General features: G+C 40.3%; 1 protein-coding gene across 25 annotated transcripts in view; it reads right to left on the bottom strand.

Annotated features, from left to right (window-relative positions):
• The window catches only part of GREB1L (GREB1 like retinoic acid receptor coactivator), a 334722-nt gene that overhangs the window by 43036 nt on the left and 266219 nt on the right, over positions 1 to 25467 (bottom strand). For all 25 annotated transcript variants that reach the window (XM_054244041.2, XM_078347854.1, XM_078347858.1 and 22 more), the window contains 3 exons: positions 13323 to 13503; positions 8570 to 8762; positions 1716 to 1849 (listed from right to left, as the gene is read on the bottom strand). In XM_054244041.2, coding sequence (XP_054100016.2) covers positions 1716 to 1849; positions 8570 to 8762; positions 13323 to 13503 — 508 coding nt within the window. The remainder of the gene's footprint in view (positions 1 to 1715; positions 1850 to 8569; positions 8763 to 13322; positions 13504 to 25467) is intronic.

Here is a 25467-nt window from a genome sequence, read left to right as displayed (position 1 = left end):
ATTTCTTTTTTTTTGGAGATGGAGTTTCGCTTTGCCCAGGCTGGAGTGCAATGGCACGATCTCGGCTCACTGCAATCTCTGCCTCCCAGGTTCAAGTGATTCTCCTGCCTCAGCCTCCTGAGTAGCTAGATTACAGGCATGTGCCACCATGCCCAGCTAATTTTGTGTTTTAAGTAGAGACGGGGTGTCTCCATGTTGGTCAGGCTGGTCTTGAACTCCTGACCTCAGGTGATCTGCCCTCCTCGGCCTCCCAAAGTGCTGAGATTACAGGGGTGAGCCACTGTACCCAGCCATTTCTATTTCATACTCTGAAAGAATCATGAATTTAGAAGTGCATACTTTCTCCAATCTGTCATGCTTGCATTAAACTATATTTACAGCTTTTATAGCACAAAACTATAATAGGAAGTTTATGGGACCATCATTTAAAAGAAAAGTTATGAAACTCTAAATGATGTTAACGGAAAAAGAAGATACATTTCAAGCTGGTGGATGTAACAGGTGGGTAGGAACGCTTACAGGGGGTACTCATGGGATGATTTTGGAAAATTAAGACTACATGTGCTGTGAAAGGATTAATGTCACAGTGTCAGTTAAAACTTCCAAAATGCAAAGCTGCAAAAATATCAAACCCTACTCTGAGCCTGAGCTGTTTTCTGATGCAGTATTGTAATTATAATTTGCTGAATAGGAGGCATCCACAGGTCCTCATTTGAATTTCCTTTTCTTTTTTCTTAGCAAAATTATGGGGCAGGTTTGTTAAACAGATGTTAAATAATATGATCAATTAAAGCTGTTTTATGAACTACAGCTACTAAAAATTAGAATTTGCCCAATCGCCCCAACATTGGATGATCAAACAGAATATTGTGGAGGGCAGAGAGGGACTTCTATTAGGTTAGGTAAATTCTAAAGTCTCTACCTTCTCTTTGAATCTATGATTCAAGGTCATGAAGGGAAAAAACTCAGAGTTTAATCTGGAACTGCGGAATTTTTTTTTCTTTAAAGGAAAAGGGAAGAGAAGACAGAGAGTCATGATCCTTAATCCTTAAAGTCAGGGACTAGAGGAGGCACCCCAAGAACTGAATTCACTTAAATCAGAAGAGTCATGATCCCTAATCCCTAAAGTCAGGGACTAGAAGAGGTGTCCCAATAACCAAATTCACTGAAATCAGAAGAGTCATGATCCTTAATCCCTAAGGTCAGGGACTGGAGGAGTTACCCTGAATTCATTTTAAATTATCTGATTGTTCTTTAATTTCTTCCAGTGTACAGTTCAAATCTCTCATAATATAGTTTTTACTGAATCATCTTAGGGTCCTTGCCTGTGGTAGACAGGGGAGAAAAGAGGGAAAATGTCAAAAGTCCGAGGTTTAGGGTCAAAGAGGCTGGAGCAGAGGAGCGGGTCTTTAATAAGCAAATCCCTCTCTACCCTGTCAATTTCCTGATGATACCAATGATGTATGACTGCGAGCTGACTCAGCATGGAAAGTACTGCAATGTCCCATTTTGGTTGTATTTTCCTTGATTGGTCTTGGATGATCACATAAAACAATAGTAGAGCATCTTAGGAAAGGCTATTTTAATTTGGCCTTTGCATGTTATCTGCAAGGGCTCCAACAAACTCCCATAGCACTGACACAAAAGGCTTTTGGCTCTTTTAGGTCTGCAAGTACAGCGAGAGAGAAGAACAGAAGGCCTTATTTACTATTTACCTCTCCAAGAGTGTGTTCACCATTTTTTCAAAAGTCTCGTCACATCTCAGAAGTGGGCTCGTGATCCCCCACTGCAGAGACTTGCTGTATTCATTCAAGCCAAAGTACAGCTTCTCCTCGCAGCCCACGTCCTCCTGGTCAAAAAACAGAGAAAAAACCCAATGAGGACAGGATATAGTGTGTCTTGTTTTCCAAAAGGGGTGGGGGTGGAGGAATCCCTATAAGAGGTTATTTCCTAACAAGTAAGAAAAAAAAAAATGTGTTTCATTATGTAACCCAACACCAACTCTGCAGTCATCTCTGAGGCACTAAGTAAAATTTCAATTCAAAGGAACTGAATATGTGATTAGTGTAAAGTTGGCACACTTCCTTCAGGCACACGGTTTGTTTTCTTTTTCTTTTGTTGGAATACACAAGGTCAGACAGCCTCAATTCTCAGCCTTTTTCCCTGCTGGAAGCAGTTCACTATACAGATACACAGGCTCTCCTCAGAACTCTCTGGAGATTGACAAACTCCTCTGTTACAGAAACCTTAACTTTTCTGACATTATTCCACACTGGTAACTCATAAAAGCTTTTATCTTTGCAAACAAATTTTACTTTAAAATGGAATATATACTTTCCTTAAACAAGATCCACAGTATTTAATGTTGCCCCTTCTTGATGAGTCAGTCATCACTATGAAAATGAACAGCTATTTCAGGACATGACACAAGGATGCCCTCAGAGGATCTTGAGACGGGTGATAAGCTGCTTGTCCTTAAACTCAGAAGCTCCAGAATATTAAGTAAGCTTTTTGAGTTCATGAATCTGTTTTTATTTATAGTTTTCTTTTGCATCTTTTCTACATTAGCTTTTTACAGTCAATTCTTGCTGTCATGTTGCCTGTGCCATTTGGTCTCAATTTTGTTATTTATTATGTATTGACATTTTTATTTAAGCAGTCTCCAACTCATGTTATAAAGGAAATAAGGCAGCTTTAAAAAATATGATAAGATAAAAATACATTAAGCAACCTGAGAAAGAAAAAGCAAAGGTAAGAGAAGGAAGATTGGGCCAGAGATAAAGTTAGTATTTCCCAAAGTGCATGCCAGAAGTTTCTGCACATTTTGTTAGAAGTGGGCTACAAATTTGGTAGCCTAAATTCTGAGCTTTTTTTTTGAGATGGAGTCTCACTCTGTTGCCCAGGCTGTAGTGAAGTGGCGTGATCTTGGCTCATTGCAACCTCTGCCTCCCGGGTTCAAGCAATTCTCCTGTCTCAGTCTCCCAAGTAGCTGGCACTACAGGCACGCACCACCACACCCAGCGAATTTTTGTATTTTTAGTAGAGACGAGGTTTCACCATGTTAGCCAGGCTGGTCTCCAATTCCTGACCTCAAGTGATCCACCCGCCTCAGCCTCCCAAAGTGCTGGGATTACAGACATGAGCCACTGTGCCCAGCTGGTTCTGAGCTTTTTAGTAACCAACTAAAGAGAAACAACTGTACGATTGATAAGGTTCATGAGATAAAAATAAAGCATGTTTTAACTGGCAGATTTTAATTTTCTGAGCCCCCCCACCAAAGCCCTGCTTTTTGGAATAGGGTTTTATTTGAGAGTAAATAGGCTTTATGAGAGCACAAGACTATGTTCTTAGAGATATTGGAGACTGACAGCATAGAGACTGAATGACATTTCAAGGCTAGAAGCCTTTGCTTGTTTCCTTCTGGGCTTAACTGTGTTCTGGATAACTGTGTCAAATAAGTCGTTTCACAGGGAAAAAAGTCATTCATCTAAGTTTCCCTCCTCATCTGGACTGCAGACACAGAGTCATTTGGAAAAACTTTATGAAATGTGTACTTGGTCTTCACATTTTCCTCTAACCCTTGGCCCATTTCTTTGGGAAAATAAATCCCACTTCAAGCCTGCTGCTCTTCCTGACACAGCATTAGAACTGCTGGATACGATGCATCCACCTTGCATCCATCCACATGTCCTCGTTTTTATTTCTTTTTCTCTTTTCTTAGCAGGTTGGGAAATAGATGGCCCGCGATTAACTGCAGCCAGTATGGGTTTTGAGAACTAGAGCTACTAAAAATTAGAATTAGAAGTGAATATTTTCCCCATCTGTTCTGTTTGCATTAAACTGTAACTATGGTTTTGTACATGTTACAAAAATTTTAATAGAAATGAGTGGAACCATCCTTTAAACCATGAGCTATGAAACTCTGAATGCTTTTTCTGTAAAGGTATGTTTCAGGTATTATAAATCGTGTGATGTATTGAATCACTGTTTCTGGGGGAAGAATGTCCCTTCTCATAAGGCAAACTCCCAGCTCTGGAAGGCCTGCCCTCTCAGTGACCCTCCATGCTCCCTGTGCTTTTGCTGCTGTCTCTGCCTTTGCTTCTGTCCAATGCTCTGCTCTTCAGATACTGTTCCCTGGAAGGTTACCAAGGACTCTTGAGGCCAATGCCAGTGGTGTTGACTTGCTGGTCCTTGGCCTCACTGCACTCTTGGCAGTTCTCTTTGTTATTTTCTTCCATGATTCTAACCATACCAGCTGCTTCAATAATCATTATTTATTAAAAAAAAAAAATCCCTAATCTACACAATGGTGTGCTCACCTCTATCTTAACTCAGTCTTAAAGTCAATCCCATCTGCCCTCCACAAATCAAACTTCTTTCGGGCCGGGGCAGTGGCGCACGCCTATAATCCCAGCACTTTGGGAAGCTGAGGAGGGCAGGAGTTCAAGACCAGCCTGGCCAACATGGTGAAACCCTATCTCTACTAAAAATATAAAAAAATTAGCTGAGCATGGTGGTGCATGACTATAATCCCAGCTACTCAGGAGGCTGATGCAGGAGAATCGTTTGAACCTGGGAGGCAGGGGTTGCAGTGAGCCGAGATTGTGCCACTGCATGCCAGCCTGGCCAACAGAGCAAGACTGTCTCAAAAAACAAACAAAAAGCTTCTTTCACTTCTGTTTTCCAACTAAAGGCAACACCTCAAAAATATTTCTGGTTCTTCCCTCTCTCTGAATAAACAAATTCTAGAAAATTTACCATGTCTCCCATCCATTTTTATTGCCAGGACCACCATTCTGATTGAAGTATTTATTCATTCTAACCCAAATTATCCAAAATGCCACTGACTGATCTACTTCTAATCACTCTGACTTTGCCTATAGATTGAATGAACTGCCTCTCAATAGCTACTAAAGCTGAATATATGTGTACTTCATGACCCAACAATTTCACTCTCAGAGACCCAAAAGAAATTCATACACACATTTACTAAAGGATGTATCAGGATGTTACAGCAGTACTATTTAAAATAAATTAAATGGGATGGATAAATGAATTGTGGTGGAGTCATACAGTGTAACACACACACAAACAGAGAAAAAAGAATGATTTATGATTCAGCCAGGTGCAGTGGCTCACCCCTGTAATCCCAGCACTTTAGGAGGCCAAGAATGTGACTCTTTCCTCACTTCAACCCCTGGAGTGTTTTAATTTTTTGAACTTGTCTTATTCTCCTCTGGGTAACTGTAACTTAGATGTGTACTTTGTTCTCCTCTAAACCATCAGTTTTCTTTTTCTTTTGAGAGTCTCACTCTGTCACCCATGCTGGAGTGCAGTGGCACAATCTCGGCTCATTGCAACCTCTGCCTCCCAAGTTTAAGGGATTCTCCTGCCTCAGCCTCCCAAGAAACTGAGATTACAGGTGCCAACTACCACATCTGGCTAAGTTTTATATTTCTAGTAGAGATGGGGTTTCACCATGTTAGTCAGGCTGGTCTCTAACTCCTGACATCAAATGATCTGCCTGACTCAGCCTCCTAAAGTGTTGGGATTATAGGCGTAAGCCATCATGCTTGGCCTAAACCATTAGTTTCCTGTGTATTCTTTGAAAGATTCAATACAAGTCCACAGGTGTGCACAATCATATTTTTTGAATTAAATTAATTAGCTTTTTTCCAATTCCTCCTGGGATACTGGCTTCAAAATAACTAAAGGAGGCTAATCATCAGGAGCTTCTCCCTTACCTGTATAAAGTTGTTGTAAATTAAATTAAGTGGGTTTTTTTCCCCTTTATTCCATGTTGATCTCAATTTCAGGGATGATTTCTTTAAGCTTTAAATTGAGGAAGAGTATAATAACTCTCCACCTCTCAATTATTTTGAATAAATCCCTGGTATCATATCTTTAATCCAGAAGTACATTACTAGATATGTCTAAGATAAGAACTCCCTCCCTTTTTTTTTTCTTTGAGATGGAGTTTTGCTCTTGTTACTCAGGCTGGAGTGCAATGGCATGATCTCGGCTCACTGCAACCTCCACTTCCTGGGTTCAAGCAATTCTCCAGCCTTAGCCTCCTGAGAAGCTGGGATTACAGGAACCTGCCACCACACCCAGCTAATTTTTGTTTGTTTTTTGAGACAAAGTCTCACTTTTGTCTCCCAGGCTGGAGTGCAATGGCATGATCCTGGCTCATTGCAACCTTCACCTCCTGGGTTCAAGTCATTCTTCTGCCTCCACCTCCCAAGTAGCTGGAACTACAGGCACATGCCACCATGCCTGAATAACTTTTGTATTTCTTGTAAAGATGGGGTTTCACCATGTTCCCCAGGCTGGTCTTGAACTCCTGGGCTCAAGTGATCCACCCTCCTTGGCCTCCCGAAGTGCTGGGATTACAGGCGTGAGCCAATGTGCACAGCTAAAATGACTTTTAAGGAAAATTATTTTAAACCTGTTTCTCTATTTCATGGTAGAAGAAAATAAAGGGTAGAGGCTATTGGTCCTTCTTCCTATCACTGGGGTGTGATCCCTTTTGAAAAAGACTGAATTAGGATAGTTCTCTCTTCATCCCAATAATATATTGAAATTTAATGTGTAATAGGAAAATTATCTGTGAGAGTAATAAAATAATTAATCTCGGCAGGCATGGTGGCTCACTCCTGTAATCCCAGCACATTGAGAGGTCAAGGTGAGTAGATTATCTGAGGTTGGGAGTTCAAGACGAGCCTGGCCAACATGTTGAAACCCTGTCTCTACTAAAAAAATACAAAAATTGGGCCAGTCATGGTGGCTCATACCTTTAATCCCAGCACTTTAGGAGGCCAAGGCAAGCAGATCACAAGGTCAGGAGATCGAAGCCATCCTGGCCAACACAGTGAAACCCATCTCTACTAAAAACATAAAAAAATAGGCGGGTGTGATGGCACATGACTGTAATCCCAGCTACTCAGGAAGCTGAGGCAGGATAATCATTTAAACCTGGGAGGCGGAGGTTGTAGTGAGCTGAGATAGTGCCACTGCACTCCAGCCTGGGCAACAGAACGAGATTCTGTCTCAAAAAAAAAAAAATTAATTTAAAAAAATAATTATTCTTTCCATTCATTCTCTTGGCAATCCCATTTTTTGTTAGAGCAACCTAGCAGCTGCTTGGGCAGCCCACAGGTCCACCTCGTAGTTTGGAGGCAAAGGAACTCCAGTAGTTCTGTTATCTCACTCCTAACTCAACTGCCCAATGAATGACTGGAACCGGTATGGAGAAGATACCAAGAAAGCAAAAGCTCAAAGTAATCTCTAGTGATAGAGGACATACTGAGTTAGTTCTCATAAGGGGGCAGTGTCTGCTGAAGACTAAGCTTCAAGGACCTGAGCTGGCTGCCTGTAAGGAACAATCCAATGCTCAAAGACAACAGCGCAAAGTCAGAGAAATCTTAACTACTTCATGACAGAATGAAAGGCACTGGGTTGATAAATGTTAGTTTTATTTAACACATTTTTGGTGATTTTACTTAAACATGTTTATTTTAAAATATCCAGTGTTCAGTATTTTCAAATGAAGGATCCATTGCTTAATGGCTTATTTATTTATTTATTGAGATGGAATCTAATTCTGTCACCCATGCTGGAGTACAGTGTCATGATCTTGGCTCACTGCAACCTCCATTTCCTGGGTTCAAGCAATTCTCCTGCCTCAGCTTCCTGAGTAGCTGGATTACAGGTGCCTGCCACCCTGCCCAGTTAATTTTTGTATTTTTAGTAGAGACGGGGTTTCACTGTGTTGGCCAGGCTAGTCTCGAACTCCTGACCTCATCATCCACCCGCCTTGGCCTCCCAAAGTGCTGGGATTACAAGCGTGAGCCACCGTGCCTGGCCTAATTTTTATTATTTTAATGAAACTCATATTTCTTCTCTTTGATAGTATATTTAGCAGTTTGTAGATCACAGAAAATATTTTTCAACAGTAGGAACTGGAGTAAAAACTATAAAGCCCTGGATATATCCAGTGTTAAGATGGATAGTCTCAATGCATTCAGTGCTTATGGAGTAATTTAAAGTAACAGAGTCATCATCCCATTTCATACAGAAGACTATGAGAACTGATTTAAAACAAAACATAGTTGCTAGAGGAGCAAGAGCGTAATTAACAGTGATACAGAGACTAAAACATGACAAAGAGGTCATCCAAGAGGACTCTAAGGGTGAAATTAATCATATTATAGGCATAAAGGAAATCCAGGATATTGATGATGGTCTCAGATAACATCAACTCTACTTTTTGGAAAACTGTATAGGATGGATAATATTGTATCTGCATGATACCTAAGAAAAGAATCACCTAATCAGATTTATGTAGGACACTATTCACTAGCCTTTAGTCTTATAATAATTGTGAATATATGGAACTTTAAGAAGATAAAGAATTATGTTAGATTTTTGAACTCTTACATAAACCATTATGTTAGATTTTGAATTCTTGTGAATATGGTCTTAAGCCATGACCACATTTTGTTACAAGGCCCTACCCCCTGGGGAACTGAGAAATGACTGTGTGTCAGAAAGCAGGCAAGAGACTCACCCCGGTATCCAGTTGTATCCAGTGAACCTCATTGTTAGAGCTAATGCGGGACTGTTGGGTCTGTAGAGTGTACGGGAAGGAGCTGACCTGGAGCACCAGGAGGTTGAAAGCTTCCAGAACTTCTCTGCAATTAATGACTCTATCAGCTAGTCCATGACTGGGTTCACCATGTGACAAAGAGCCTGAAATGACACTGTAGAAATATTGAAAGTCATATTAATACCTCATTTAATCAATTAGATGCAGAATCAGACATTAACATGGAGATAATTTTTTTTTTTTTGAGACAGACTCTCGCTCTGTGGCCCAGGCTGGAATGCAGTGGCATGATCTCAGTTCACTGCAACCTCCCAGGTTCATGTGATTCTCCTGTCTCAGTCTCCCGAGTAGCTGAGACTACAGGCACATGCCACTTTAGTAGATGGGGTTTCACCGTGTTAGCCAGAATGGTCTTGATCTCGTGACCTTGGGATCTGCCCACCATGGCCTCCCAAAGTGCTGGGATTACAGGCATGAGCCACTGCACCTGGCTGAGATAATGTTTTAGTTTCTATTTTTCTGTCTCTTTCAATTGGGAGCAGAGTAGAAACAACCAAAATTTGATGTGGAAGCGCAAAAAATTTACATTACTTCTTTTCAGACAAGTTTCAGGAATATATATATATATATATTTTCCTTTTCAGTTTATCCCTGAGATACCACAAAGTGCAAACTCAGTTATTTAGGACAATGATATCTAAATCTGCAGTTGGGCCAGGCATGGTGGCTCATGCCTGTAATCCCAGCACTTTGGGAGGCCAAGGTGGGCAGAACACCTGAGGTCAGGAGATTAAGACCAGCCTGGCTAACACGGTGAAACCCCATCTCTACTAAAAAAAATACAAAAAAAAAAATTAACCGGGTGTGGTGGTGAGTGCCTGTGATCCTAGCTACTCGGGAGGTTGAGGTAGGAGAATTGCTTGAATCAGGAGGAGGATGTTGCCTATGGTGAGCAGAAATCAAACCACTGTATTCCAGCTGGGCAACACAACAAGACTCTGCCTCAAAAAAAAAAAAAAACCAAACCCGAAATAGCAACAAAAAAAATAAATACAGAGAAGTCCAACATGTATCCTCAGAACATCACCCAAAACTTTTGAAGATTAGATGTATGGGGTCAATGAGCTATTCCTGCTCATAGAAGACTACCAAAACGGAACAGATATGGGGAAAATTTTTTTTCCTGCTCTCTCCCCCTTCCTTCCCTTCTTTGAAATCTAACCAGTTCCACAACATCTTATTTATAGCTATGTATGGCTCTAGCTTTCAGATTGTGGAGTATTACCCAACACTTTCTGGCTTCTGAATAAGTACAATTCTGACATTTCCCTATCACAAACCAAAAACTTCCAGATTCCTAACCTTGGCATCTCCTGTAGAAAAGAAAATCTATAAAGGCTTGATGATGCCTGAAATTTCTCTCCCCACTACATGGTGAGGACAAACCATGATATGTAATACTTGATGACTATTTGCCACCACCCCGCCCCTGTCCTTTTAAAAGGATTTGCTTTTTAATCCACAGGAACAAAGATGCCCCCTACCAGATAATTACTATAATTTGATCTGGGATCAAAAGTGGCTCCAAATTGATTCTTCTTTTTTTTTTTGAGACAGAGTCTCTCTCTATTGCCCAGAGTGGAATGCAATGGCAGAATCTCTGCTCACTACAACCTCAACCTCCTGGGTTCAAGTGATTCTCCTGCTTCAGCCTCCTGAGTAGCTGGGATTACAGACATGTGCCACTATGCCTGGCTGATTTTTTTGTATTTTTAGTAGAGATGGGGTTTCACAATGTTAGCTAGGCTGATCTTGAATTCCTGACCTCAAGTAATCCACCTGCCTTGGCCTCTCAAAGTGCTGGGATTGCAGGTGTGAGCCACTGTGCCCTGCCAACTTCTCTTTCATTAATAAGTTCATCCAGGCCAGGTGCAGTGGCTCATGCCTCTAATCCCAGCACTCTGGGAGGCCAAGGCAGGTGGATTATGAGGTCAGGAGCTCAAGACCAGCCTGGTCAAGATGGTGAAACCCTGACTCTACTAAAAATACAAAAACTAGCCAGGCTAATTTTTAAGGGCATGGTGGCCGGCACCTGTAATCCCAGCTACTCAGAAGGCTGAGGCAGATAATTGCTTGAACCCATGAGGCAGAGGTTGCAGTGAGCTGAGATCGCGCCACTGCACTCCAGCATGGGTGACAGAGCAAGACTCTGTCTCAAAAAAAAAAAAAAAAAAAAGTTCATCCAGTAAATATGATATTCTACTGGGAAACTGGGGAAGGTTTCAGGTCTTGAAAGTGGCATCTTTACTGCTTTTAAAGGCAAGAGGGAAGAGAGAAAGGCAAAAAAGGGGAGAAATAGTAGAAGAGAAAGGAAGAAAAGCAAAGGCTGGGCACAGTGGCTCATGCCTATAATCCCAGCACTTTGGGAGGCCAAGGCGGGCAGATCACGAAGTCAAGAGATCAAGACCATCCTGGTCAACACGGTGAAACCCCATCTCTACTAAAAATACAAAAATTAGCTGGGCATGGTGGTGTGCGACTGTAGTCCCAGCTACTCAGGAGGCTGAGGCAGGAGAATTGCTTGAATCCAGGAGGCATAGGTTGTGGTGAGCCAAGATCGTGCCATTGCACTCCAGCCTGGGTAACAAGAGCAAAACTCCATCTCAAAAAAAAAAAAAAAAAAAAAATGAAGAGAAGGAAGGCAAAAAGGAAAAGTGGGGTGGAGGCAGAGAGGGAAGCACATCTCCATTCCAGGAGCTCATTCATCTTAACCTCCTTATTGCTGTCCTTTCTCCTGACATAGCTGAGCTCCACAAAGCACTTAAAACAGAATTTTTTAAAGGAATCTCTAAATTCATCCACAGTGTAGTGATATGGTTTAATTCTGATCCCCCCTCCAACCAATCTCATCTTGTAGCTCCCATAATTCCCATGTGTTGTGGAAGGGAACCACTGGGAGATGACTGAATTGTGGGGAGAGGTCTTTCCCAAGCAGTTCTCAGGATAGCCAGTAAGTTTCATGAGATCTGATAGTATTATAAGGGGGGAGTTTCCCTGCATAAGCTGGCTAGAGAAATTTGCATAAGTAATGAGGAACTCAATGTTAATCCCCAAGACAATGGGGAAAATGTCTCTAGGGTATGTTAGAGGTCTTTTTTGCAGCCTGTCCCATCATAGGCCTGGAGGCCTAGGATAAAAAAATGGTTTTATGGGCCTGGCCCAGGGTCCCTGTGCTGTGTACAGCCTAGGGACTTGGTGCCCTGTGTCCCAGCTGTTTCAGCTGCAACTAAAAAGGGCCCAGGTACAGCCTGGGCTATTGCTTCAGAGGGTGGAAGCCCCAAGCCTTGGCAGCTTCCATGTGGTGTTGAGCCTGTGGGTGCACAGAAGTCAAGAATTGAGGTTTGGGAACCTCCACCTAGACTTCAGAAGATGTATGAAGGTACCTGGATACTCAAGCAAAAGTTTGCTGCAGGGGCGGGTCCTCATGGAGAACCTCTGCTAGGGCAGTGAGGAAGGGAAATGTGAGGTTGGACCCCCCACCCTGAGTTTCTACTGGGGCCTGTAGCCCCTTTGTTTTAGCCAATTTCTCCCATTTGGAATGGGAGAATACAAATACCATTTGGTATTTATCCAATGCCTGTACCCCCATTATATCTAGGAATAACAAACTTGCTTTTGATTTTACAGGCTCATAGGACAAAGAGACTTGCATTGTCTCATAAGATTTTGGACTTGAACTTTTAGGTTAGTGCTTTAATGAGTTGAGACTTTGGGGGACTGTTGGGAAGATATGAGATTGGTTTTAAAATGTGGAGATATAAGATTTGGGAGGGGCCAGGGGTGGAAAGATACAGTTTGGCTCTGTATCACCACCCAAATCTCATCTTGTAGCTCCCATAATTCCTATGTATCGTGGGAGGGACCCAGTGGGAGGTGACTGAATTATGGGGCAGGCCTTTCCTGTACTGTTCTTGTGATAGTAAGTCTCATGAGATCTGATAGTATTATCAGGGGGAGCTTCCCTGCACAAGCTCTCTTTGCCTGCCACCATCCATGTTAAGATGTGACTTGATTCTCCTTGCCATGATTGTGAGGCTTCCCTAGCGATGTGGAACTGTGAGTCCAATTAAACCTTTTTCTTTTGTAAATTGCTGAGTTTCAGGTTATGTCTTTATCAGCAGCATGAAAGTGAATTAATACATGTAGTTAACATAAAACCAACATGAAATCAATGAGAAAAGTTGAGTAAGCAAGAAAAGGGCAGGAAAAAGTCACCAGTAAGATGCCAAGTGTTAGGGTCCCTGGGCTTTGGAATCACCTTTAACACTTTTTTTTTTTTTTTTTTTTTTTTTTTCTGAGACGAAGTCTCGCTCTGTTAGCCAGGCTGGAGTGCAATGGCAAGATCTTGGCTCACTGCAGCCTTTGGCCCCGGGTTCAAGTGATTCTCCTGCCTCAGCCTCCCAAGTAGCTGGGATTACAGGCATGTGCTATCAGGCCCAGCTAATTTTTGTATTTCTACTAGAGATGGGGTTTTACCATGTTGGCCAGGCTGTTCTCTAGGTCCTGACCTCAAGTGATCCACCCGTCTCAGCCTCCCAAAGTGTTGGGATTTACAGGCGTGAGCCACCACACCCAGACACCTTTAACACATTTCATTAGGTAACAATTACTGCTGTAGAAGGGAGACTCCGTTTGCTCACTCTGAAGCAATCACCTTGTTAGTTCCACATGGGAGTTGTCATGAACTAGCACAAACAGTGTGTACGGGTTCTGTTTCACTCTCCTCATAAAAACTTCAAACTTGGTTTGAATCTCATTGTCTAGACGAACAACATATTTTTCTGCTCTCTGGTGGGCTGTCCCATTTTCTTCCAGACCCAAGTCTACAAGGACACCTGCCAAGAAGAAAAAAGTTGATCTTTTAATACACTTTTAAAAATACACACAGAGGACACAGACTTGAGTTCACTGTCAGCTGATACTGGGTATCATAGGTATGAAGAGATTTACAGAGCAGGTATTTTTTCCTTTTTATGTTCCCCATCACAGTTTTGAGAAAGAAATATCAGATATTCTTTTCTTTGTAACCTGCCCATCACCTCCCATATCTAACACAAATACAGGAAACATTCTGGATGAGATAAAAGCAGCTGAGTGTATGAGACGTTTGCTTCATTAAATTCTATTTGCATATAAAGTGCTGCTGCTAATGGCTTCAACAGGCCACCTGGAAAAAATTAAGCTTTAGGCTACAGCTCTTGACAAAATTAACGTAAGCCTTCTTTATCCTAAATTTAGCAACAAACCATATACAAGAAAATATATATATATATATATATATATAATGTCCAAAGATACCACATTAGACTGTGAGCTTTTTACGGTGGTGTTTTATGCATTTTTATACAGTGACTGTCTTGCACAGTATCTAGAGCACTGACAGTCCTCAATAAATGCTGGATTTATGTACCAACTTAATAAACTGAACTGAATTAGTCATGATTGCTATATTCTCAAAATGTTAGAAACTATGAAACTGTAATGCTGTATCATTATCTCTGTCTATAATAAAATTATTTCTACACACATCTAAAGTAGTTCTAGGCATGTAAAGCTGTTGTTGAGATAACTGATTAAAAGAGCAAATCTTCCTTTAAATGAACAGACTTTTATGATTTATATTGACTTAATTTTATCTCTTTTCTTTTAGTATAAATGCAGCTCAGTGAACAACTACATGCAATTAGCATCTAGATGCTATAATACTTACAGCCTCAAATGATATTTTAAAAAAAAGTTTTACCATATGAAAAATTCTTTATACCAGAAAAGGTGGACTGAACAGTAATTTTGCTTTCAAACACTGTTCATTAGGAGCCTTTACTGACTGATTGTTTTCAATTCCAACCCAAATGTAGTCAAATTTTGTTATGAATATTTCCAAAGGCAATCAATCAAACATTTAATTTGGCAGGTACTGTAATTTTTTTGAAATTGGATTGTGGCTGGGTGCAGTGACTCATGTCTGTAATCCCAACACTTTGGGAGGCTAAAATGGGCAGATCACTTGAGGCCCGGAGTTCCAGACCAGCCTGGGCAACACAGTAAGACCTCATCTCTATAAAAAATACAAAAATTAGGCAGGTGTGGTGGTGCACCCCTGTAGTCCCAGCTACTCAGAAGGCTGAGGCAGGAGAATAACCTGAACCTGGGAGGTAGAGGTTGCAGTATGCAGAGATCACACCACTGCACTCCAGCCTAGGCAATAAAGTAAGACTCTGTTTCAAAAAAAAAAAAGAAAGGAAAAAACTCATTCAACATTTGATAGCTATTTATTGATCATCTACTATGTGTTATGCCAGGTACTGTGTTAGGCCTGGGGACACAGAGGGGAACAGGACAAAGATCTAAATCTCATAAAGCTTACGATGGAGAAGACAGAAAATTTTGATGAGTGTCATGATGGAGACAAGGTACTATGGGGTAGGCAGAGGAAGCCAGTAGAGGCATCAGAGAAAGGATCTACTTAATCTCTAAAGTGTCTGTTTCCTTATCTGTAAAATGGGAAGTGTAGTATCAGATGTAAATTAGTCTGTATTTCCTGTCTATCCTTAGGAAATAAGCAGTGTGAGTTAAGGCATCCTAAAAAGAAAAATCATAAATAATTCATAGAAAGGATAAAATACACCATATGGATAGTTAAGACTTTGCTGCCTTTCAAAATAAATGAAATCAAGATCAATTGTGGCTTTTTGGGTAAGATGAAGTATAAAGACGACTGTATGTCTTTGACAGGTCAATTCCATACATTCCCTTACAGGGGAAAAAAAAGTTCCAGAAATCTAAGAGGTTGTTTTCTTGGCTATAACATGGTATATCAGCCTGTAACTATACAGGCTGCTGGCTCCGTGCTGAGCAGGCACATCAGAGCTACTTGTTTTATTTCTAATTGGGCATTTTTAGTATATCATCCTTACTTTTAAATTGTGTTTTCAACTTGTTTTATTTATTTATTTATTTGAGATAGAGTCTCGCTCTTGTTGCTCAGGCTGGAGTGCAATGGCACGATCTGGGCTCACTGCAACCTCTGCCTCCCAAGTTCAAGTGATTCTCATGCCCCACCTCCTAAGTACAGGCACCTGCCACCATACTTGGCTAATTTTTTAATTTTTATTTTTAGTAGTAATGAGGTTTCACCATGTTGGCCAGGCTGGTCTCAAATTCCTGACCTCAGGTGATCCACCTGCCTTTGCCTCCTAAAGTGCTGGGATTACAGGTATGAGCCACTGCACCTGGCCGCTTTTATTTTTAAGTTTGTTTTTTTTTTTCCTGGTAACGAAAGTGATAGATACTCATTTTGGAGAAACTGGAAAGTACAGAGATACATTTAGAAGGAAAAGTTTATCCATTAATCTTTAATTCACTGCTTATATTTTTCTGCTTTCTTTCCTGTGTTTTTCTATGCACATTAGGCAGCCTGACTCGCATTTTGTAATTGTATATCCTGATATCTATCTATATCATCTATTGCTTATAACTAGAAAGAAGCAAAACAAGTAAAAACAAAACTATCATGTTTACTAATAAATGTCTGTGTAGAAAACAAAATATGGATGAATCTATTAATAAGAAGTTAGAGCTGGGCACGGTGGCTCATGCCTGTAATCCTAGCACTTTGGGAGGCTGAGGCGGGTGAATCACTTGAGGTCAGGAGTTCAAGACTAGCCTGAACAATGTGGTGAAACCCTGTCTTAAAAAAAAAAAAGAATTTAGTTGATGGTGAGTGGGTTTATGCGCAGTGACATCTTAGTAGCAATGGGCACACTTAATGCTCAAATTTTGATTTCTAACTACCATTCTTCAATACAAGAAATCAGGTTTCTTGGAAAAAAGGTTAATCCCTATGATGAGGCAGAAAAATAAAAAGTAACCCTGGAATGTCTTATGATTTCAGAAAGTAAGAAAATGGTATGTGAAAATGGATGATAATATGTTAAAAAAAAACACAAGAACCTGCCTGAAGAAATCTCCAATGGCCAATGCTGGAAAATTTGAGCAAAATAATAATAATAATAGTGTTGGAAATAACCCATAGAATAAAATAAAAATGAACTGTATTTATAAATACATACATAAATGAGGAGAAACAGCTTTTCCTTACAGAATTTAATTAACAAATTCCTACTAGTAAATGTAGGAAAAAAATGTCAGAAAATCATCATTTTCCAAATACCACAATAAATTGCAGGCAAGATCCACTAATGGATGCAAAAATTTGTGGTTGAAAGTTTGATGAAAACAGGATATTACACTAGCTCAAAATATTTCCACAAGATTTTAAACCAATTCCAAAGAGGAAGCTAGTAACTTCACAATGCAGAAACCTGGCAGACATACCTTAATCAAGTGATCAACGTTAACATCACCAATAATAAAACATCAACCTCATCTACTCCCTGACATGATGCAATGAGGACACAGTATCACTTTTGTGGTTTTCTTGCTAAAAACTGAAAACCTCAATGTAATTGTGAGAAAACTCAAATATTCCCTACACAAAACAATTGACTAGTATTCACTTAATGTCTTGAAAAGCCAGGAAATACTGAAGAAATTTCACAGATTGGAGGAGATGAAGAGAACATAACTGAATGCAATGTGTGATCCTGGATTGGAACCTGGAACAGGAAAAACGACATTAAGAGAAAGACTGATGAGATCTTTCGTTAACAGTATTATTCTGGCATTGATTTCCTGCTCTGATAATTGTAATATACTTAGGTAAGTTGTTAACTTTAAGAGAAACTGAGTTAAGGGTTTAGTGAACTCTATATTTTAACAGCTTTAGTGATATAAGTATGTATTCACATATAATATACCCATTTATAGTGTATAATTCAATGGCTTTTAGGATATATTCACAGAGTAGGACAACAGTCTCCAGAATTTTAAAACATTTTCATCACCTCCTAAGATGTAGGGAATTCCCCTACATTTAACCCCTCAATTCTTCCCTCACCGCCCCCATCCCTAAGCAATCACAGTCTACTTTGTGTCTCTACAGACTGGCTACTCTAGACATTTCATGTACGTGGAATTGTACAAGATGCAATCTTATGTGACTGGCTTCTTTCACTTGGAATAACATTTTCAAATTTCATCCATGTTGTAGTATGCATCAATACTTTTTATTGTTACTATTTTTTTTGTTACTAATCTTTTTATTGTTACTATTTCACCGTATGTATATAGCACATTTTATTTATCCATTCATCACTTGGTGGGTATTTGGGTAGTTTCTGCTTTTTGGCTATTACGAATAATGTTGCTATGAATGTTTGTGTACAGGGTTTTGCATGCACACGTTTTCACTTCTCTCTTATTTCATACCTTGGAGTGGAATTGCTGGATCATATAGTACTCTATATTTAATCATTTGAGCAACTGCTAGACTGTTTTCTAAAGTGGCTATGCCATTTTAAATTCCCAACAGCAGTGTATGAGGTTCCAATTCCTCCACATATTTGACAATTGTTACTACCTCTCTTTCATGGGTTATCCCAGTGGGGTGGTGTGTGTGTAGAAGTATCTCATTGTGGTTGTGATTTGCATTTCTCCAACGAGTAATGATGAACATCTTTTCATGTGTTCATTGGCAATTTATATGTCTCCTTTGGATAGGTGCCTATTCAGATCTTTCGCCCATATCTTCAACAATTTGTCTTTTTGTTACTGAGTTGTAACAGGTCTTTGAATATTGTTGATATAGTCTTGTATCAGACAAATGATTTCCAAATAGTTTCTCCCATTCTGTGGCTTGTCTTTGCACTTTCTTGATGATGTCGTTTGAAGTGCAAATATTTTAAATTTTGAAGACTGTCCAGTTCATCTATTTATGAAAGTTTACGATTTCGGTGTCATATCTAAGAAATATTAGTATTCCAAGGTCACAAACATTTTTTTTTTAGTAGGGGGAAGTTCTCACTCTGTCACCCAGAATGGAGTACAGTGTCATGATCTTGGCTCTCCGCAACCTTCGTTTCCCAGCTTCAATCAATTCTCCTGCTCCCGCCTCCCAAGTAGCTGGGATTACAGGCACACACCACTACCACTTGGCTAATTTTTGTATTTTTAGTAGACACAGGGTTTCACCATGTTGGCCAGGGTGGTCTTGAACTCCTGACATCAAATGATCCACTCTCCTCAGCCTACAAAGTGCTGGGATTACATGTATGAGCCACTGCATCTGGCCAGTCACAAACATTTATACCTGGTTTCTTCTAAGAATTTGGTAGTTTTAGCTCTTATGTTTATTAGGTCTTTGATCTATTTTGAGGTTTTTTTTTGTATATGAGGTAGAGGTCAAATTTCACTCTTTTTGCATGTAGCTATTCAGTTGTCCCAGCATCATTTGTTGACAAAACTATTCTTTCTCTGTTAAATTATCTTGGCACCCTGGTCAAAACTGAATTGACTGTAAATAGGAGGTGTATTTCTGGAATCCCAATCCCAATCTTGTTTATCTATATGTTTTTCCTTTTGTAATCACCACACTGTCTTGAGTACAGTAGCTTATGTAGTTTACTGTAGTTTAAAATGGGAAATGAGAGTCCTCCAACTTTATTGTTTTTCAATATTGTTTTGGGTATTCTGGGCCCCTCACATTTCCATTTGAATTTTAGGATCAGCTTGTAAATTTCTGCAAAGAAGCCAGGTGGGATTTTGGCAGGGGATGCACTGAATCTGTAGACCAATTTGGGGGAATATGGTCATCTTAAAAATATTAATAAATCTTCAAATTTATGAATATAAATGTCTTTTCATTTATTTAGGTCTTCTTTAATTTCTTTCAGCAGTGTTTCATTATTTCAGAGCATAAGTTTTGTACTACTTTGTCAAATTCATTCCTATGTATTTTATTTTTTATATTTTTGTAATTGAAATTTTCTTAATTTCATTTTCAGATCCCTTATATGTTTAAAATAATTTTAAACATGTAAGTTTTTATATGTCTAAAATTATTTTAAAATAAAAAAATTTTAAGAAGGCATGGCCATACCAAATATTTACTGAAGCAAACAAATTGCAAGGGGGAGTGTAAATATAATCACTTTGGAAAAAATTTAGCATTCTTTGATAAAGTTTAAAATGTTGATAACCTGTGTTCCAACAATTTTATTCCCAGGGAAGCTCTTATAGGTGTACCAGCACTGTTTTAAGGAATAAAAAAACTAAAAACATTACAAATGTTTATCAGTAGTAGAATTGTGCATTTTAAAAGATATGTGATGTATTTTTTTTTAAGACAGAGTTTTGCTCTTGTTGCCTAGACTGGAGAACAATGGTGCGATCTCAGCTCACCACCACACCTGCCTTCTGGGTTCAAGCGATTCTTCTGCCTCAGCCTCCCGAGTAGCTGGGATTATAGGCAGGCACCGCCACGCCAAGCTAATTTTGTATTTTTAGTAGAGACGGTGTTTCTCCATGTTCGTCAGGCTGGCCTCAAACTCCCAACCTCAGGTGATCCACTGCACCCCGTCAATATGTGATGCATTTATATAGAAGAATACTAGGGCCGGGTGCAGTGGCTCACACCTGTAATCCCAGCACTCTGGGAGGCCAAGGCAGATGGATCAGAAGGTCAGGAGTTCGAAACCAGCCTGGCCAACATGGTGAAACCTCCTCTCTACTAAAAATACAAAAATTAGCCAGGTGTGGTGGCGCACACCTGTAATGCCAGCTACTCAGAGGCTAAGGCAGGAGAATCGCTTGAACCCGGGAGGCAGAGGTTGCAGTGAGCTGATATCATGCCACTGCACTCCAGCTTGGGCAACAGAACGAGACTCTGTCTCAAAAAAACAGAATACTACTAAAAAAATCAGTGAAACGAATGAATTAACAGCTACAAACAACATTAGGATAAACTTCAGGAATTTAACATTGAGCATAAAAAAATTAAATCACAGGAGAATACGTAGAACGTAGTTCTACTTAGGTTTAAAGTATATGAAATTAAGCACATATTGTTTAGGAGTTAAGGCATTACGGTCAAACTATAAGTAAAGGCAAGGGAGTGATTTCACAAAATTCAGTGAAATGGTTACCTTTGAAAAGAGAGGGATATTAGCATCAGGGAGGGGCACCAGGAAGAGTCTTCCTTATTTTGGTGGGTAATGAGTGCTCATTCCATTGTGATTTTTAAATATCCTTTATAAATTTGATCTATTCAATAATTAAAACTTCTTTAAAAGGGGGAATGCAAATTACCTATCCATGTTTTAGAAACTATTTGAAGACAATAACTCTACAGAACTCCATCTGACAGATACATCATCAATGAACAGCAGCTTTTTTAACTTCACATTCTATTTTGACTACTACAGAAATGGAAAGACAAGTGCCATAAATACTATATATTCTTCAATTAAATGAATCAGTTGTTAATATTTTGTAAATTTGCTTTTTCTTTGTTACTTTTTATTTATTGTTGTGCTTTTGCTAAATAATTTGGAAATAAGTAACATATATCATAATACTTTATCCTTAAATCCTTTAATATACTCTTCCTAAGAGCAAAGACATTCTACCATGTAAGTACAATATCATTATTAGATCTAAAGAACTTAACCAACATCAGTGTAATATTCTTTAATACACAGCCCATATTTGAGTTACAAAAGTAATTGTCCCAGAGCTGTGTTTCAATTTTTTAAATTTTAGTTGAGCATCCAATTAAGAATTAAGCATGAATATCGTGGAGGTCATGGAGTGCTTTGGGTCCAGGAATGGCAAGACCAGAAAGAAGATCAACATTGCTGACTGTGGACAACTTTAATAAGTTTGACTTCTGTTTTATCTTAACCATCAGACCATTCCTTCTGTAGCTCAGGAGAGCACCCCTCCACCCCATTTGCTCACAGTATCCTAGAATCTGTGCTCTCACTGCAGTTCCCTTTGGGTTCCATGTTTTCATGTTTTCCTCGTTCCCTTCCATGCCTAGCTGGATTGCAGAGTTAAGTTTCTGATTATGAAATAAAAACTAAATAACAACAACAAAAAAAGAATTAAGTATGGGGTTGGGGGCTGAGGAGATTAGGTTTGTTAAAGGATACAAAATTTCAGTTAGGAGGAAAAGTTCAGGGAATTGATTGTACAACATGGTAATTATAGTTAATAATAGTATATTTTATACTTGAAAATTGCTATGAGATATTTTAAATGTTTTTCACCACAAACAAATAGTAAGTATGTGAGGTAATGGATACCTTCATTAGCTTGGCTTAGCTATTCCATATGTTTACTTAACACTTCATGTTGTATATCAAAAATATATACAATCTTTGTCAATTAAAAAATATTGTACTTGGTTGTCATGTCTCTTTATTCTCCATATTTAAAACAACCAAACAGCCTCCCTGCCTTTTCTTTCACCATTTTTTATTTTTAAACTTTCATGCCTTTGTTTTTTAATCTCTGAACTTTTTATTGGCCTACTGATCCCCAAAGGGTACCCTGCTTCTGCTGGCTTCATGCCTTGGAACTTTGGTGCTGGTCTCAGACACCACTTTGCCATCCACTATCCAGTGGGTGGTGGTCTTTTGGATGGTGTGCATGGAGTTGCTGCTGTCCAGGGCATCGCCAAGATTGAAGTCCTCACCATCTCCCAGCAGGTGGCGGTAGGTGGCGATCTCAGCCTCCAGCTTGACCTTGATGTTCAGCAGAGCCTCGTATTCCTGGGCCTGGTGCTGTCCCTCTGCCCGGGTCTGTGCCAGCTCTGACTCCAGGTGCAGCAGGATCCCAGTGAGCTGCTCCATCTGCAGGGCGTAGCGGGCCTCCATCTCCCTCAGGCTTTTCTCCATGCTGGCCTTCAGATTTCTCATGGACTCCAGGTCGATCTCCAAGGACTGGATTATACATCTCAGCTCCATGAGATTCATCTCAGCAGCTCCAACCTTGGTGGACTGTGTGGTGACCACTGTGGTGCTCTCCTCAATCTGCCGAGTCCAGTACTTGTCCAGCTCCTCTCGGTTCTTCTGAGCCAGCTGGTGATATTGGGCCCGGATGTCTGCCATGATCTTGGCGAGGTCCTGAGATTTGGGGCATCTACCTCCACAGTCAACCCAGAGCTGGAAATCTGGGCTTGTAGGTCTTTCACTTGCTCTTCATGAAGGGCAGCTCCTCCTTGAGGGACTCTATCTCTGTCTCCAGCTGCAGCTGAGTGACGTTGGTTTCATCGATGACCTTGCGGAGCCCCTGGATATCACTCTCAACAAACTGGCGCATGGCCGGCTCTGTCTCATACTTGACTCTAGAGTCATCAGCAGCAAGACTGATGACTGTCACTGTCAATAAGCAGAACGATGTGGGCATTGTTCACAGTATTTGTGAAGATCTGAGCCCTCAGGTCCTCGATGGTCTCGAAGTAATGGCTTCAGTCTCTGACCTGGGGTCCCTTCTTCTCCAGGCCCCGGATTTTGCTCTCCACCTTCACGTTCTTGGTCTCCAGGCTCCTCACTCTGTCTAGGTAGAAGGCCGGGCGGTTGTTCAGGCTTTGCTTGGTTTCCTTCTTGTTCTGGATGCCTCCCATTCCTGCCAGACCCCTGTCCATCCTCATAGCCAGGCTCCCAGATCCCATGCTGCCCCTGAAGCTGGTGGAGCAGGACACGGAGATTGGGGAACCAGAAACCCTGGCGCCAGCATAGATGCTGGCCATGCTGCTGAATGGCAGGGTACCGTAGCTGGGTGCCTGGACGGAAACCAGGGACCAGCAGTCGGTGGAGAAGGTGGAGCAAGTGGTGAAGCTCATGCTGTCCGGTGAGGAGAGCGAGAGAACAAGACTCAGGCTTTGCTGACGACCAACATTATTATTTTTAAAAATTCAAGCTAATTGTTTTATAGAATGCCACACCATCTGGACCTGTCTGGAAGCTTCCTTGTGATCAGACTCAGGTTAAACAGTTTGGAAATTATACCTCATAGGGGACACTGGGTACTTCTTTGCAAATAATGTCAATTTGTCCCATGGGAGATGCCAAATTTTGATTACTTGGTTATGGCAGTTTCTACTGCCAGATCTCTCCGTTGTAGAGATACCTTTCCCTCTTTGTTAGCTTTTAACCCATGGAATGATACTTTGAGACTTTGTGAATATTTGTTCCCTAATGACATTTTATTCAATGTCTTTAGTATGCATCTTCGTCAGAATCAACAATTACACACTGGTACTACAAAGTGGGGCTTTTCTAATTCTATCATTTTTCCTAAATTTATTAACTGGTACTCTTCTGTAGAGAAGGCATTCCCCTAACCTCTCACTTCTCCTGCCCCTTTTATTTTTTAGTATTGCTCTGGGCTCATAGGGTGCAAAAAAATTTCAATAGGTTGTAATCCATTGCTATCCTTACTTGCGATGCTCAGAATTTCCAAATTTGGCCATAAAATCCCCTCAAGCAAGGTGCTATGTCCTTTTGGCATGCTCCAACGAATCTTTGTATTTTCTCACTTTCTGACACAACAAAATATTCCAGAAATGTTTCTACTTCAGAGCTGGGACAGTGGGGAATGGTGTTAAGAAGTCCAAACCTAAATGTTCCATGTGCTCACAGACACTAGGATGTCACTGTTTTTCAGGACTGGGCGTAGAGGCTCATGTCTATAATCCCAGCACTAGCGGAGGTCATGGTGGGCAGATCACTTGAGTCTAGGAGTTTGAGAACAGCCTGAGCAACATGATGAGATCTTGTCTCTAAAACAAAATTAGGTATGGTGGCATGCACCTGTAGTCCCAATTACTTGGGAGGTTGAGGTGGGAGGATAACCTGAGCCTGGGGGCTTGAGGCTAGAGTAAGGCATGATCATGCCACTGCACTCCAACCTGGGCAACAGAGTGAGACCATATCTCAAAAAAGACCTTTTGGTGTACAGGAGTATTTTTTTTTTTTCAAATTATGACTTCATCCTTTTATCTCCAGTTTAAACCTAAAATGAATATTCCTTATTTTCCCATTTCACATTTGAAGTTCTCATCTTTCATGTGAGGACTCTGTTTTTCAACATTAAAGTATTTACCTATCTGCACTCTCCTATGATATATACAAAATAATTTTAAAATTATCAGTAATATGCCCAATAACAAACATTCTAATTAAAATTCAGTATTTCTTTGCAATCTTTTCCCCATAGGATATGTCACATTGACAACGTACAGTAAGAAAACTGTTAAAATAAATTAACTCTTTTTGCTGTATGGTTAATGTTAACAATGTGATATGCAGTTTGGTTCCTTCATTTCTGTTTGTATTAAATTTTAAGTTTGCTTTTCTCCATTATCTTATTTTTGAATATATAAATCATTTTCAAGGCTCAAAAATCAAAATTATATAAAAAGTTATAGTCATTCCATACCTAGCTCTTCCATCCCATATAGATAAACTTTTTCTTTTCTTTTCTTTTCTTTTTTTTGAGACACAGTCTCACTTTGTCACCAGACTGGAGTGCAGTAGCGTGATCTCAGCTCACTGCAATCTCCGCCTCCTGGGTTCAAGTGATTCCCTGGCTTCAGCTCCCCAGGTAGCTGGGACTACAGGTGCACACCACGATTCCTGGCTAATTTTTTGTATTTTAGTAGAGTTGGGGTTTCACCATGTTAGCCAGGATGGTGTTGATCTCCTGACCCTGTGATCCACCTGGCCTCAGCCTCCGAAAGTGCTGGGATTATAGGCGTGAGCCACCAAGCCCAGTAACAGATAAACTTTTTCATTAGACTGGGCGCAGTGGCTCACACCTGTAATCTCAGGACTTTGGGAGGCCAAGGTGATTGGATCACCTAAGGTCAGGTGTTCAAGACCAGCCTTGCCAAC

The sequence above is a fragment of the Callithrix jacchus genome, chromosome 13, assembly GCF_049354715.1.
Source record: "Callithrix jacchus isolate 240 chromosome 13, calJac240_pri, whole genome shotgun sequence".
Taxonomy (NCBI): domain Eukaryota; kingdom Metazoa; phylum Chordata; class Mammalia; order Primates; family Cebidae; genus Callithrix; species Callithrix jacchus.
The sequence above is the reverse complement of the archived record's forward strand: the minus strand, read 5'-3'. Positions and strand labels throughout refer to the sequence as shown.